This window comes from Heterodontus francisci, chromosome 1 (assembly GCF_036365525.1).
Source record: "Heterodontus francisci isolate sHetFra1 chromosome 1, sHetFra1.hap1, whole genome shotgun sequence".
NCBI lineage: Eukaryota > Metazoa > Chordata > Chondrichthyes > Heterodontiformes > Heterodontidae > Heterodontus > Heterodontus francisci.
The window spans coordinates 49,841,039-49,858,059 of record NC_090371.1 but is presented as its reverse complement, the minus strand read 5'-3'; the positions used below and the strand labels follow the sequence as shown (position 1 = coordinate 49,858,059).

At 43.8% G+C, this 17,021-nt stretch overlaps 1 protein-coding gene across 2 annotated transcripts in view; it reads right to left on the bottom strand.

The window, feature by feature from the left end:
• The window catches only part of LOC137369365 (endothelial lipase-like), a 158,653-nt gene that overhangs the window by 125,277 nt on the left and 16,355 nt on the right, over positions 1 to 17,021 (bottom strand). For both annotated transcript variants that reach the window (XM_068030467.1, XM_068030476.1), the window contains exons 3-4: positions 8,144 to 8,323; positions 1,072 to 1,183 (exon numbers count right to left, since the gene is read on the bottom strand). In XM_068030467.1, coding sequence (XP_067886568.1) covers positions 1,072 to 1,183; positions 8,144 to 8,323 — 292 coding nt within the window. The remainder of the gene's footprint in view (positions 1 to 1,071; positions 1,184 to 8,143; positions 8,324 to 17,021) is intronic.

Sequence of the window (17,021 nt, the reverse complement as noted above, 5' to 3'; positions counted from 1 at the left end):
CACCCGAGCCATTTTCCGCTTCATCTGGGGATCTAAAATGGACCGGGTCCGGAGGGACACGATGTTCAAACCTCTGGATAAGGGTGGAAAAAATTTACCCAACGTGGCCCTCATCCTGATGAGGACCTTAGTGTGCGGCTGCATCAAGCTGTGTGTAGACCTCCAGTACGAAAACTCCAAGTGTTACTACGTGCTGAGGTTCTATCTGTCCCCGGTGTTGCGAAGGATGGGCCTGGTCACATTTCCGCGGAACGCTCCATGCAGTTGGACCGTGCCGTACCACCTATCCTTCGTGGAGCAGTTTCTGCCGGAAAACACCTTTGACCACCGATCCATCAGGCAGTGGTCTGCACGGAACATCCTCAAGGCCCTACGGGAAAAGAAGACGGGGGATCCTGTCGGATGGTTCCCCGAGCAGACCGCCAAAGTCATTTGGCAGAATGCCTCATCACCAGAACTTTCAAACAAGCACCAAGATGTAGCTTGGCTGGTGGTGAGAAGGGCCCTCCCCGTCAGATCCTTCCTGCACACCCGAAGTCTCGCCCCCTCTGCGCAATGCCCCCGCGGTGGCTGTGGTGGGGAAGAGACAGTTGCCCACCTCCTCCTGGAATGTGTCTTTGCAAAGCAGGTGTGGAAAGAGATGCAGTGGTTCTTGTCGAGGTTCATCCCAAGCAGCTCAATACACAGGAGTCTGTGCTCTACGGGCTGTTCCCAGGGACACACACCGAGACAAACATCAACTGCTGCTGGAGGACTATCAATTCGGTGAAAGACACCCTTTGGTCTGCCCGAAACTTGCTGGTCTTCCAGCGCAAAGAGTTGTCCAACACCGAATGTTGCAGACTGGCACATTCCAAGAGCCATCGGGGCCAGGACCATGTGATGTTCACCCTATCTCATCCTCAGAGGAAGGGCCTCACTTCTGTGTGGTACCTCCTGCAGGATAAACTGGCAGAGACTGCTATGAACTCACTAAAGTCAACATTGTACCATTCCTTGGTCGAATTCATCTCAAATATGTATACATTTAATAGACTTTGTCAGAAAATGCAACCCAACTTCGATTCATACCTGTTATTCGTCCAATTTTATTTTGTGTAGCTTTTCCTGCAAATCCTGCAACATGGGCGCCCAAGCTGTAGCCAATCATATGCACTTTCTGAAGAGGTACATCTGTTACCTGCTGCAGTTGGAGAATTTTTAAAATATGTAATTAGACAATCTTTTTTCACAGTAACGACTGACAAAAATAAGCAGCTCTTTTAGTACTACTTGTTATGTTCTTAAAAATGAAAAGAAATATCTAACCTGGCATTGCAGTGAATTATGTTGCTGCATTAATGTGCCGTTTACTGAATGACAGGTCCAAAAGGTCCTTACCCAGAAGGAGATTAAGATGTGGCAGGAGCTGGGGGAGAGCAGGAGCACGGAGAGAGCTCTAGTCTGCCTGTCACTGCTGTCCAGTGGTTAGAATAGACCAAAATATTCCAGAATGGTGTTTCAATTTTTAGCCTAAAGTAGCTAACTACAAAGTTGCTTTTCCTTAAGAAGTAGAACACCATTCTGGAGCATTCAGCCGATTTGAACCCTGCGGTTTGTTAATTAGTGGCCTGTTTACTAGCTGGACTATTATAGTGGGACAATCTATTTAACAGGTCACGATGGATTGGTCTAATCCATTCACCCTACTGCAATGATCAATTCAACCTGTTGCAAGTGCCCCGACTGGTATCACAGGTATCATGGATAAAAGTCCACATCCCCGATCATCTGGCCTTCAAACTTACAAGAGTTACACAGAGGTTAGTGGCTGTTGAATATGAGCCTGGCTCCATGGTAACACTCCCACCTTTCAGTCACAAGGTTAGTGAGCGCAAGTCCCAATCCAGGACTTGAGCTCATAATTCAGGATAATAACACAATGCAGCACTGAGGAAAGGCTGCATTGTTGCGGGTGAGAGATACTTAGCCACTGTCTCCCTGTTCAGGTGGATGTAAAATTCCATGGCACTTTCTGTAGGGGAGTTCTCCTAGTGTTCTGACCAACTTTTAATGTTCAATTATCACCACAAAAACATTACTGTATATGGGTTCTTGTTAGGCATGTATTGGCTATTGCATTTTCCTGCATAATAACAGTGATTACACTTCAAAAGTAAGTTATTGGATGTGATGTGCCTTGGAATATCCAAAGGAAGTGAAAGGTGCTGTATAAATGCAAGTATTTTTAAGAATCAACATTGGTGGAGGTTTAATATATGGCACTAAAGGCAATTATTCCCTTACTAAATGAAATAGATTATCTTTTGGGTGCGGAGTTTTTGTGTTCATCAGTGTGAAGGATCATCACTGGAGAATATTTCCAGTACTTTCTTCAGCAGCAAGCATTGCTGGGGCCAGGTACACATTAAATCTGTCTCCACTCTGCCTCTTTGCTTCAGAACAGAATATCACTGGACCAGTGTGATATTCCCATTTCCTGTACTAGCCAGCCTTGCAGCCTCTCTAAGTAAAGCTACCAGTTTAATGCCATGGACTTAGACTGGCCAAAACTCAACTGATGAGTGAATTACAGCCAGAGACAAGAACATTCCACTCCCTCAGTCTAAACTGCATTTTATTAAGTCCCAGAGGCAAAGATTATTTTCACTGACTGGGTCATCGCGTCACTATCTATATATAATTTTAAATGTTGCATCTGTAAGAGTGAATGGCTTTCTGATTCATTGGTGCCAAGGACCACTTCTTCTGTGCACCATGTGTGCCAAAAATGTAAACTAGCTTAGAAAGAATGAGGTTTTTTTTATTCATTCATGGGATGTGGACATCGCTGGCCAGGCTAGCATTTATTGCCCATCCCTAATTGACCTCGAGAAGGTGGTGGTGAGCTGCCTTCTTGAACCACTGCAGTCCATGTGGGGTAGGTAAACCCACAGTGCTGTTAGGAAGGGAGTTCCAGGATTTTGACCAAATGACAGTGAAGGAACGACGATATAGTTCCAAGTCAGGATGGTGTGTGACTTGGAGGGGAACTTGCAAGTGGTGGTGTTCCCATGCATTTGCTGCCCTTGTCCTTCTAATTGGTAGAGGTCACGGGTTTGGAAGGTGCTGTCTAAGGAGTCTTGGTGCATTGCTGCAGTGCATCTTGTAGCTGGTACACATTGCTGCCACTGTGAGTCGGTGGTGGAGGGAGTAAATGTTTGTAGATGGGGTGCCAATCAAGCGGGCTGCTTTGTCCTGGATGGTGTTGAGCTTCTTGAGTGCTGTTGGAGCTGCACCCATCCAGGCAAGTGGAGAGTATTCCATCACTCTCCTGACTTGTGCCTTGTAGATGGTGGACAGGCTTTGGGGAGTCAGGAGGTGAGTTACTCACTGCAGGATTCCGAGCCTCTGACCTGCTCTTGTAGCCACGGTATTTATACGGCTACTCCAGTTCAGTTTCTGGTCAATGGTAACCCCTAGGATGTTGATTGTGGGGGATTCAGCAATGGTAATGCCATTGAATGTCAAGGGGAGATGGTTAGATTCTCTCTTGTTGGAGATGGTCATTGGCTGGCACTTGTGTGGCGCGAATGTTACTTGCCACTTATCAGCCCAAGCCTGGATATTGTCCAAGTCTTGCTGCATTTCTACACAGACTGCTTCAGTATCTGAGGAGTCATGAATGGTGCTGAACATTGTGCAATCATCAGCGAGCATCCCCACTTCTGACCTTATGATTGAAGGAATGTCATTGATGAAGCAGCTGAAGATGGTTGGGCCTAGGGCACTACCCTGACAAACTCCTGCAGTGATGTCCTGGAGCTCAGATGATTGCTCTCCAACAACCACAACTATCTTCCTTTGCGTGAGGTAGGACTCCAACCAGCAGAGGGTTTTCCCCGATTCCCATTGACCTCAGTTTTGCAAGGGCTCCTTGATGCCATACTCGGCCAAATGCTGCCTTGATGTCAAGGACAGTCACTTTCACCTCACCTCTTGAGTTCAGCTCTTTTGTCCATGTTTGAACCAAGACTGTAATGAGGTCAGGAGTTGAGTGGCCCTGGCGGAACCCAAACTGAACGTCGGGGCACAGCAAGTTCTGGAGCACAGGACTTCAGTACTATTGCCGGAATATTGTCAGGGCCCATAGCCTTTGCAGTATCCAGTGCCTTCAGTCGTTTCTTGATATCACGCGGAGTAAATCGATTTGGCTGAAGTCTGGCATCTGTGATGCTGGGGACTTCAGGAGGAGGCCGAGATGGATCATCAACTCGGCACTTCTGGCTGAAGATTGTTGCAAATGCTTCAGCCTTTTCTTTCACACTGATGTGCTGGGCTCCCCATCATTGAGGATGGGGATGTTTGTGGAGCCATGTCCTCCAGTTAGTTGTTTAGTTGTCCACCACCATTCACAGCTGGATGTGGAAGGACTGCAGAGTATAGATCTGATCCGTTGTGGGATCGCTTAGCTCTGTCTATCGCATGCTGCTTACGCAGTTTGGCATGCAGATAGTCCTGTGTTGTCGCTTCAACAGGTTGATAGCTCATTTTGAGGTATGCCTGGTGCTGCTCCTGGCATGCCCTCCTGCACTCTCATTGAACCAGGGTTGGTCTCCTGGCTTGATAGTAATGGTAGAGTGGGGGATATGCTGGGCCATGAGGTTACAGATTGTGGTTGAATACAATTCTGCTGCTGCTGATGGCCCACAGTGCCTCATGGATGCCCAGTTTTGCATTGCTAGATCTGTTCGAAATTTATCCCATTTAGCACGGTGGTCGTGCCACATAACACGAAGTAGGGTATCCTCAATATGAAGGCGGGACTTCGTCTCCACAACGACTGTGCGGTGGTCACACCTACCAATGATGTCATGGACAGATGCATCTGCAGCAGGCAGATTGGTGAGGACGAGGTCAAGTATGTTTTCCCCTCTTGTTGGTTCCCTCACCACCTGCCGCATACCCAGTCTGGCAAATATGTCCTTTAGGACTCGGCCAGCTCAGTCAGTCGTGGTGCTACTGAGCCACTCTTGGTGATGGACATTGAAGTCCCCTACCCAGAGTACATTTTGTGCCCTTGCCACCCTCAGTGCTTCCTCCAAGTGCTGTTCAACATGGAGGAGTACTGACTCATCAGCTGAGGGAGGGCAGTAGATGGTAATCAGCAGGAGGTTTCCTTGTCCATGTTTGACCTGATGCCATGAGACTTCATGTGGTCCATTGTCGATGTTGAGGACTCCCAGAGCAACTCCCTCCCTACAGTAGACCACTGTCCCGCCACCTCTGCTGGGTCTGTCCTGCCGGTGGGACAGGACACACCCGGGGATGGTGATGGCAGAGTCTGGGAGATTGTCTGTCAGGTATGATTCCATGAGTATGACTATGTCAGGCTGTTGCTTGACTAGTCTGTGGGACAGCTCTCCCAACTTTGGCACAAGCCCCCAGATGTTAGTAAGGAGGACTTTGCAGGGTCAACAGGGCTGGGTTTGCCGTTGTCGTTTCCGGTGCCTAGGTCGATGCTGGCTGGTCCGTCCGGTTTCATTCCTTTTTATTGACTTTGTAGCGGTTAGATACAACTGAGTGGCTTGCTAGGCCATTTCAGAGGGCATGCAAGAGTCAACCACATTGCTGTGGGTCTGGAGTCACATGTAGGCCAGACCAGGTAAGGACAGCAGATTTCCTTCCCTAAAAGGACATTAGTGAACCAGATGGGTTTTTACAACAATTGACAATGGTTTCATGGCCATTAGGCTAGCTTTTAATTCCAGATTTATTAATTGAATTGAAGTTTTAGATACTGCCAGACAGAGTACACAGAGGAAATCGTCCCTCCAAGTGATATCATCAGTCATGTATTTGCCAGCATTCAAACAGATTACAAAATCAAAACAGAAAGGAGACATTACACTGGCACGACTGCCTTACTAAATTAGATAAAGTTTGCACATCTTTCCCACACTGCAGGTGGCAACTGGAGGCATCGAGCAGCCAGAAGCAGATCCACACTCCCAATGAGTGGGCTGGGAGCTATCTGTTTCATTACTTCATTCCAAACTGGTGGATCAACTGTTTCTGCCAGCGGATTTTCATAAATTAACTACTAAGCATGACTAAGACTTCCAATTTTGTGCTCGATCCACCCACATTCTAAACTAGCTCCCTGTGAGCAATGTTACTGCAGCTCTAATCATATTCAATAGAAGTAAATTCATAAAGAAAGTAAAGGGGAATTATATTATTCTGATCTCCATGTAACCTTAAATATAATAAATAATGGACTTGTCTAATTGTTCCTGATTCCTATTTTTGCTTTAAAATTACTGATCAGATTCAGTACGAAGACAGGTGTTTGGATAATTTTTTTCATTTGATGACATCACAAATGGGTTTGAGAGGGTCATGGTCACAGCCCACTCGGGCAGGAGCAGAGGGAGAGCAGGAGCATGGAGGGGGCAGGAGTTGGCGAGAATAGAAGCGCGGAGAGGGCAGGATCGCGGAGAGGGCAGGAGTTGGCGAGGGCAGGAGCGCGGCGAGGGCAGGAGCGCGGCGAGGGCAGGAGTTGGCGAGGGCAGGAGTTGGCGAGGGCAGGAGTTGGCGAGGGCAGGAGTTGGCGAGGGCAGGAGTTGGCGAGGGCAGGAGCATGGAGAAAATAGAAGTGTAGGGAGAGGGCAGGAGCTGGGACACTGCAGGAGCATGAAGAGAGCAGGAGCACAGAGAAAGCAAGAGCTCAGAGAAGGCAGGAGCGGGGCGAGAGCAGGATAATGGAGAGGGCCGGAGCCCAGAGAGGGCCGGAGCAGGGGGGAAAGCAGGAGTACATGGGGAGCAAAGCATATCTCCAGCTCACTAACTTACTCTCGACCATGGCACCCTGGACAATTGCACACCCATCTCCAAATATTTATCTATTTCCCTTTTAGAAACTATTATGGATTCAGTTTCGATCACTGATTTCTGGTCGGACATTCCATATCCTAACAACTTTCCACATAAAAATAATTCTCAACCTTTGCTTTCATTCTTTTGATGATGATCTTAAATTTATACCTTTTAATTATGGACTCACCAACCAGTGAAAATAGATTTTCATGATTTCCTACATTACAATGGTGACTACACTTCAAAATTACTTCATTGGCTATAAAGCACTTTGAGACATACTAAGGTCAGGAAAGGTGCTTGATAAATGCAATTTCTTTGTTTATGTATCTTATCAAAACTCCTCAACTTTGTAGATTTCTATCAGGCTTCCTTCTGAAGAAGGGTCACTGACCTGAAACGTTAACTCTGCTTCTCTCTCCACAGATGCTGCCGGACCTGCTGAGTATTTCCAGCATTTCTTGTTGTTATTCCTTTTAGCCTTCTCTGGTTTAATGAAATAGCCCCAGGTTTTCTAGAGCCTCCTCATCACCTGAAGCCTTTTATCCCTTGTGCAGCACAGCCATATGGACCAGAAAATCCCATTCAATTTCTGGTCTGATCTCAGTAACCTTAAGGAGGTTAAGGAAGCCAAAAATACCCAAAAAATAAAACATGGCCAGGGTTTCAACTCCTATTCGGATCCAGGAATTAGACTGTTAAATGAAAAGGAAGAATGTGCAGGGTTACAGGGCGAAGGTGGGGGTATGGCACTAAGTGAATTGTTCATTCGGCGAGCCAGTACAGACAGAATGGGTCAAATGGCCTTCTTCTGCATTGTAACAATTCTGTGATTCTGTGACCTGTGTGCATGTCAGGTCATAAAAAAATGATGGCTCATTCATAGTCTATTAGCCTGCCACTTGACTCACACTTGAACAAAGTGCATAGAGCTGCCAGGACTCAGGAAAACAGGGTCCAAGGAACCATATCCCAATATAAATTAGCATCTTCAGAAAAGGAAGGGAGAAAATTAGAAAGAAAAATATCTTTCCCGTTTCCGATGTCACTCCTTAAGGTCTGCCGTGCCTTATAAGATTTGGTTTGAACACCTTCTGCTGGACTGTACCCTTCCCAGTATCCTGTATGTGTTACAGGAATGTGCATCTAATTGACATCAGACTATTGGAAATAAGATGTCTATGCTAGCCACGCAAGCAAGATCAATGATGAACAACTTTAAAAAGATAAATCTGATCTAGGATGTACATTAGAGTTCTGCTGCATTGTGTGAAGTATTATTTACCTCCAGCCAGTCAACTAACATAGCAACTTCTCTTCCAACCACCTTTGAGTTGTTGACAGCAATTGTGTAAAGCTGGTGCGCACGCTCAAGCCAGTTGACTACAATGACATTTGCGTGTACTTCTTGTTTTCGTAGAGCTTTAACCATACCATTCATCCAAGATTCCATCAGTCCAGTTGTCTAGAAGGAAAAGCAATGATTAAAAACAGTCACTCCTTCAGTTTCACTGATAGGTGCCACTTTGCTGTGAGGGCTCAATAGGTTCAAAATGTTATTAGACCCATTCCTTTTTAATACTAGTACTAACCTTAATGTATGTATTCCTGTTTTAGGCAACCAAGTATCAGTACATGCAGGTATGCTGCATCATAAAGCTTCCTCTAATCTCCCCAATAATGATGTTAGTTATCTTTTGCCCAGTCCAGAGCAGCTGTGGGAAAGGCTTTCAAAAGAATCTGTGCACATGAGCAAAACTAGGGAGTCGATGATGCATTTCCCCTTTTTCACACATATGCACCTCTTGAAAACAAGTTAGCCCCGGAAAACTTAAATTTTCTGTTCTGTTTTCATATCTCAACATTTAGTCGTTTGTTAATTCAGAACTTGAGTATTGCTGAAAATAGACACATTTTGTCGAAGCTTTTCGTCTTGCACTCATCAGGACAACTCGCAAAAATACCAATGTAAGGGAAACAACAAATTTATACTGTATGAGCAGATAGTGCTGATTGGTTGGCAAGTGGACTCTGATTGGTAGAGGCATTGCCCTGAGGAATGAACCAGCGAATGGCTGTCACTTATTTTGTTCAGCTGAAACAGGCACAATGTGTCTACATGTTCTTTCTGTCTGCAAAGAACAGGGTCCTGTGTATTAATATATTTAGCTTCCAGTACGCACAAACGTGCCACATTGCAAACCCAACTGACAATCTTAAGAATTACGTTGACAACGAATTTAGCACACTGAGGATTATTTAGCAAATGTTGTCCAATTGAGGAATCACTTCTCATGTTGGACACTGTTTTGAGTTTTGCAAGCAAGGGCTGGTTGGGACGGCCTGTACCTTGCCTGTTGCAAACAGCAGAAGGGACATGTTGTTTGGTACAATACACCAGTCTTTGGGACGTACAGCCTATATACCTAGCATCACACTGGCATTGAAATTCATATATCACATTACGCATTTGTGTGATAGGCAGAACGTCGTTTTGGCTTGATGGCAGCATCCTGTTAGTAGCGAACACCACACATGTTGCTACTGCAGTAGTACAGTAGTAGCAACGTAAAACAGCTAGCTTCACCTGTTGCTCAAATTTTTGGGATACATTACCCTTCCAGGGTAATCTGAGGTAGACTGTGCACTTTTCAGGGCCAAATATGATGGTCTTAGGCCTGGTCATAAGTTTGTGTGATATACAGCGAGAAATGATCTGATCAGGGTAGCAATAGTCATGCAGGATGTCTTAGATTTTCCCCATTTCAGCATCAAGCTTACACAGTGAGCAAATGTCACGGGCCCTATTTACAAGGTTGCTGATAAGGCCAATCTTATAGGGCGTGGAACTGTAAAAATCTCAATGTGTGTATTGACCAGTGAAGGTAGGCTTGTGGTAGACCATGGTAGAGAACATTGCTAGCCTATTCACCAATGTACCACTTAAGGAAGCCATAGATATTTGTGCTGCAGCACTATATCATAGCAATCTAGACCCACCACCATTGTGTGAATCAGTACTCAAATAACTTACGAACTTGTCAACTCACGCAGTCGAGTTCAGTTTTAATGACACCATGTATGCCCAAATAGATGGTGTTGCCATGGGATCCCCTCCAGGCCCAGCTCTGGCAAACATCAGAAACGTGTCTTCAAGGGAATGACACCTAATCTCCTATCTCTTGCATATTTCCGATATGGAGATGATACATTTGCTATATTTGAATCCACAACTGCATGTAATAATATCCTAACACGCCTTAATGGACTCCATCCTGCACTCAAATTCAATTTGAAATGGAGCAGTCAAATGAGCTCCCTTTCCTTGACGTACTAGTTGAGAAATCTGCTAAAGGGAAGGGTAATGTATCCCTAAAATTTGAGCAACAGGTGAAGCTAGCTGTTTCACGCTGCTACTATGCAGTATCAACATGTGTGGTGTTCACCATTAACACGATGCTGCCGTCAAGCCGAAAAGACATTCTGCCTATCACACAAATGAGTAATGTGATATAAGAATTTCAATGCCAGTGGGTTGCTAAGTATATAGGCCACAAAAGCTTTGACAAAATGTCTCTATTTTTAGCAATATCTCAACATTATTAATCCCTCCATGGCCACTCCCTTCCCTAACTTGGTAACCTCCTCCAGCTCTACAACCATCCAAGATCTCTGCACTTCCTCCAATTCTGGCCTCTTACGTATCATCATTGGCAGCCGTGCCTTCAGCTGCCTGGGCCCTAATCTCTGGAATTCCCTCTGTAAGCCTCTCCATCTCTCTACTTTGCTCTCCTCCTTTAAGACACTCTTTAAAGCCTAGCTGTTTGAACAAGCTTTTGATCACCTGTCCTAACACTTCTTTATTTGGCTCAGTGTCAAATCTTGTTTCATTAACGTTCCTGTGAAACACCTCGAGACATTTTACTATGTTAGAGGAACTATGTAAATGCAAGTTGTTGTTACTGTTGCATTACTGTATGGCGAACTCAGAAACTAGACTGTCCAGTAGGAAAATAGATAGATGATCACTTACCAACAATAGTTCTTAGCACCAACCTCTGAAAAAATATGTCTCATTATATTAATGTGACGGTTTCTATTTCATACATAAGCCATCCCCATAGACTGTCTGAATCAGATCACCAGTTGCCGTCAATTTTGAGACACCATTGTGCTATGGGTCCCTTACTAGGAACTGGGCTGAGATTATCCTAACTCATTTCATGTAGATCCCTTACAGCCAACAATTAGAGAAGACTTTAATCCCATCAATCCACATTGAATTTGAATCCAGCCATATGCATAGTAGAACAGTATGCTGATCTACTTTGCTATCCAGCCCATTTTCATTTTCAATAGGAAGACAATTGTATAAATAGACACAAGATAATTAAATTGGCTGCTTTGTATTATTTATTCCAGGCATTGTTACGACCGAGATGGGAGGATTGCACAGTCTTTTCTAGTTCCACTTCTCCACAGGTCACACCATATATTTAAATGTTTACCCAGTTACCGATGCAGTCAATAATACTCTACTCTTTATCCCAGATTAACATACACTAACCAGATTTCTTTAATTAACAACTAAATTATCAGTTTATCATTAAACAAGACATAACCAGTAACTAAACAAAGTATTAACACAGATTGAAATATGAAAGTTCCCTTCAAAACAGTTCAAACCCAAACACACAGTCCAAAGTGAAACCAAAAACAATATCTCAATAGCCAAACCTCCTGACCCCTATAAATCTTGACCTGTCACTTCTCTGTAAACATCTCCCCCAAGTCAAAAAGCCCCTGCAGGGTATTTATCGGAAGACATCTTTTCCAGTAAGTGTTGTTTCAAACAAGACCTCTCAGTGTCCTTTCAATGACCCCAGTGAAAAAACATCCATGGAATCCTTCTTAGTTTTCCCAAATAAAACAACGTCCAAAATTCTAAAATACATGAGTCCTCAAAAAAAAATACTTAACAAAAATGTAGAAGCACTGTCATAACACCTCCATCCTTGGAGGAATGAAATGCCATTTCATTTTGAATTTTTCCACAAAGGCTCGGGGGTTATGATTAGTATATACTAGTGTCTCTCTGGAGTCATGGCAGACATAGAACTCAAAATGCTTAAGAGCTAGTAATAAACCCAGGGTTTCTTTTTCCATAGTTGAATATATTTTTAGTATTGATTTAGCCTTTTGGAAAAGTATCGTACTGGCCTTTCTATGCCTGATTCATCATCTTGTAATAGGACTGCACTGACCCCAGGTCACTAGCATCAATTGCTACCTTGAAATGCTTAGTGAAATTTGCAGCCAACAATGGTTCATTAGTCAAAATGCCTTTCATAAGAACTAGGAGCAGGAGTAGGCAATTCAGCCCCTCAGGCCTGCTCTGCCATTCATTATGATCATGGCTGATCTCATCTCGACCTCAATTCCACTTTCCTGCCCATTCTCCATAACCCTTAACTAATTAGAAATCTGTCAATCTCCTCCTTAAATTTGCTCAATGTCCCGGCATCCACCGTACTCAGGGGTAGTGAATTCCACAGACTCACGACTCTTTGAGAGAAGTAATTTCTCCTCATCTCTGTTTTAAATCTGCTACCCCTTATCCTAAAACTATGACCTCTTGTTCCAGATTGCCCCATCTGAGGAAACATCCTCTCTATGTCTACTTTGTCAATCCCCTTAATCCCTTTCAGCCATGAACTCAACCAATGCTTGTACGTTTGCTGTTCCTGGCAACACTCATCTTGGCCCTATTATATGCCCGAGGTAGGTTTTGCAAATTCACTTTTGGCAAGGTTTATCACTAAATCAGCCGATTGTAATTTTCCAAACAGAGCTTCTAATTGTTCTATGTGGTCCCTCCACGTGTCACTGTATACCAGCACATCAAGGTAAACCACACAGTTAGGAACACTGGCTACCACTTGGTTAATCTCTGAAAAGTGGCTGGGGAATTTTTTAGCCTGAATGGCATCACTCTACATTGGAAAAGACCGTCTGATGTGACAAAGGCCGATATTTCTTCAGCTCAGGGTGTTAAAGGAACCTGCCAGTATCCCTTTAACAAATCTATTTTTATAAGAAATGTGGCACTACTTACTCTGTCAATACAGTCTTCGAAGTGAGAAATTGGGTAGGAGTCTACCTTTGTTACTGTATTAACCTTTCTGTAATCGATGCAGAATATAGCTGAACCATCAGGTTTAGGCTTTACCACCACTGGGGAACTCCAACTGCTTTGACTGGGTTCAATTAGGTGGGTTTCCAACATGTATTGGATTTATGCTTTCACCTGGGCCTGTTTCCCTGGACTTAAGCAATAAGGATGCTATTTTATAGGAAAGGATTCCCCTACATCCACATCATACGTGGCTAAGGTTGTATATCCTGGCTTGTCCCTACAGACATCTTTAAATGCCGTGAGTAGCCTTGTTAGGTCTTCTTGTCTTTCCACATCTAAATATGAAAGCATCGTGTCCAAACTCCCTAATAATTCAGTTTTAGCTGACCGGTTAGTAGGAGGTTCAATTTGGGAATGGTCCTTCTGCCTCATCCTCACTATCCCTTTTATCCTTCACTGTCCATACTACCTGACATACCCGGTCTTGCTTATCCTCCTTCCGGCAATAGTATTGTTTCATCATATTGATATGACACAGCCGATTCTTTTTCCAGTGATCTGGGGTGTCAATCAAATAATTTACTTTACCAATTCTTTTGACCACTTTATATGGTCTGTGCTTTCAGCGGCTTACCCTGTAAAGGCATTTATACTAACACACATCAACCCCTGGTTGAAATGTTTGGGTCTTGGCATGTTTGTCAGCCCATTTCTTCACGGTTGTTTGTTAAGCTTTCAGGTGTTCCTGAGTTCTTGTGAGCCGTTCCTGGAACATGGATACATAATCTAACACAAAAGATTCTATCCTCTGTTCTAACAACATTTTTTAAATTAGTTTTAGAGGACCTCTTTTCTCATGTCCATAAACTAATTCAAAAGGACTAAAACCGGTTGACTCATTAGGTGAATCCCTAGTGGTAAACTAAAGACATTCTAGCCCTTTATCCCAATCATGGGGATATTCATGACAGTATGCTCCGGTCATCGTTTTGAGGGTATGATGGCACCGTTCGAAAACTCCTTGTATCTGTGGGTGGTAAGCTGAAGACTTTAACTGTGTTATACCCAAATTATTCACAACTTGCTGGAAAAGTTTAGACATAAAATTGGAACCTTGATCCAACTGAATCTCAATTGGTAATCCATGTCCAGTGAAGAACTGGGTTAACTTCTTTATAACTACATCCCGCTTTTGTTTTCGATAAAGGTCCTGCACAGTCTACCAACACCCTACTAAATGGTTCCCTAAAAACTGGTATGGGAATTAGAGGTGCTGGTTTTATGGCACAATATGACACGTATGGCACGTTTTGCAAAACTGCACGACGTCCTTATAAAGACTTGGCCAGTAAAAATGTCAACTTATACGTGATTGGGTCTTCCGAATCCCCACATGTCCCGCTACAGGAATTTCATGGGCGATCCTTAATATTTCCTGGCAATACTTGGGCGGTACTACTTTCTGGTAAACAACTGTCCATTCTTCATCCGCAGGTCTGTGAGGAGGTCTCCACTTCCTCATCAGAATCCCATTTTTAATATAGTAGGCTTCCGGAACTTTCTTTGCTTCAGCTTCAGTTAGGCCGATTGTGCCATTTTATTTAACTCTGGATCAGCTTGCTGAGCCTTGATCAGAGAAGACTTATTGAACATTTCCTTTGGATTATCCAAATCCCCAAAGAAAGTTGTAGATAATCGGCTGTCAGTCTGTGGTGCTACTTTTACCTCTGACAATAGAACTTGTTTAGCCATTGCTTGGATCACTACACATGAAGGAAAAACTCCTGGAACCTTTTCCTGCAACTGTTCTGTCTCTTTCATTTCACTTGGATTTTCCCTGACTACTGGAGAAGCTACTACCTTTGCTCCGGCAAAATCATTCCCCAGAAGTAGGCAAACTATGGACAACTCCTAAAGTTACCATTCCAGACATTAAGTCACACTCCAGGTGCACCTAATACAAAGGTACGGGTTTATACTCCCTGCCAATACCATTCACTAAAACCTTGGCATTCAATGCGCTCTCTGGTGGAAAGGCTTTGCCTTCCCCAAGCAAAATAGTTTGAGTGGCTCCTGGATCCCGAAGTATAACTATAGGTTTACCTGCCTCACTTGAGGGATAAGGAGTTACTTTTCCTTTTGCCAAGAATCCCCTATAACGCTCAGGTATCTTGTTCACGTCCTGCAGCGGTTTTTGTACCTGGCCTTACAGCTGCAGTTAGAGATATGGCCTGATCTGTCATACTCCCAGTCAGGGCCCCTTTCTTTACATTGACTTTGTGTACTCCAATTAAGTCCCATGGGTTTATCCCACTACTTGCAGAATTCTGCACGAAGGTGTCCCACCTTGTGGCAATGGTAACACTTAGGCTTTCGGACATCACTTCCACCCTCAGCACCTTCCTTTTTGGCCTGAGGAGGAGATTCTGGGGCATTTCCAGCTGTCCTTTCTTGTCCCCAGCTACTTGCCTTCCTTTCACCCTCCCACCTTCTATCCTTCTCGGGTCTGTGGGTGTGATGGACAAAGGGTTGGGGCTTGTAAACAAGCTCGTATTCATCAGCAATTTCTGCTGCCTGTCTGGCTGTTAAAACCTTCTGGTTCTCTACATGGATTCTTACTAAAGGAGGGAGTGAATTTTTAAAGTCTTCCAGGAGAATTATTTCCCTAAAGTTCTCATACATGGCCTCTACCTTTAGTGCTCACATCCAATGATTAAAATTAATTTGCTTTACCCTCACAAATTCTATACAGCCCAGGCTGTCTCCGAACGTTCCTAAATTTTTGCTCGTATGCATCAGGGACTAACTCATAAGCAGTGAGAATAGCCATTTTTGCTATCTCATAATCTGCAGAAGTCTCCTCGGAAAGCATGGCATAAACTTCATGAGCTCTGCCCATCAACCTGCTTTGCATAAACAGTGTCCAGCTTTCCTTCAGCCACTTTATCTGTCTGGCCATCTTTTCAAAAGAAATGAAAAATACCTCTATGTCCCTTTCCTCAAACTTCAGGGGGTTTTCACACAAATTTAAACAACTCACCACTGGGTTCGGAGGTGCAGCCAGATCTTTCCTCACCAGAACTTTCACTGGAGTCAAGACCACCCTTTGTCATAGTTTCATCTTTTTAAACTTTGAATTTCCTTCCTTCCCTTTCTCTTTTTCTTTGAAATGCTGTTTGAGTTTTGCCAGGAACAGCAAAAGTACAAGCACTGGTGGAGTTCCCCACCCCTCGCAGTAAGCAAGAAATCATGAGGTTCTTGGGAATGTGTGGTGCTACCGCAAGCTTGTACCAAATTTTAGTACTATAGCTGCTCCACTGACAGATTTGCTACAAAAAAAGAAAACCAACATAGTGTGGTCAGGGGAGTGTGAAGCATCTTTTGAGAGGCTGAAAGCCCTTCTGGTTAATTAACCAGTGTTGGATGCTCCAAATTTCACGAAGCCCTTCAAGCTGGCAATTGACGCAAGTGACCTAGGGGTTGGTGCAGTCCTTTTACAAGACAATGAGTCAGGCATAGAAAGACCAGTGGGATACTTTTCCAAAAAGCTAAATTGACACCAAAAAAGATATTCACCTGTGGAAAAAGAAACCCTGGGCTTATTCCTAGCTCTTCAGCATTTTGAAGTCTATGTCCGCCACAACTACAGAGAGACACTGGTATATACTGATCACCCTTTGTGGAAAAACTCAAAAACCAGAATGCCAGACTATTCCGATGGAGTTTACTATTACAACCTTATTACTTAAAGATTATCCACATTGCGGGAAAAAATAATGTAACTGCGGATGCTTTGTCTAGAATCTAACTTTGCTTTGAGTTATCAGAATGCAAAAATAGTACAAAGACGAACTGTATTAGCTACAGGTAAAGAGTGAATGAGATTGAGTGTGTAAATGTGTTTTAATAATTTTTAATCTTCTGTTTTTTCACTCTTTGCAATAAAACACATTTAAAAATGGAGGTGATATGAAAGTGCTTCCATTTCTTTTAAAAAATTTTTGAGGACTTGTGTTAAAACTGATAA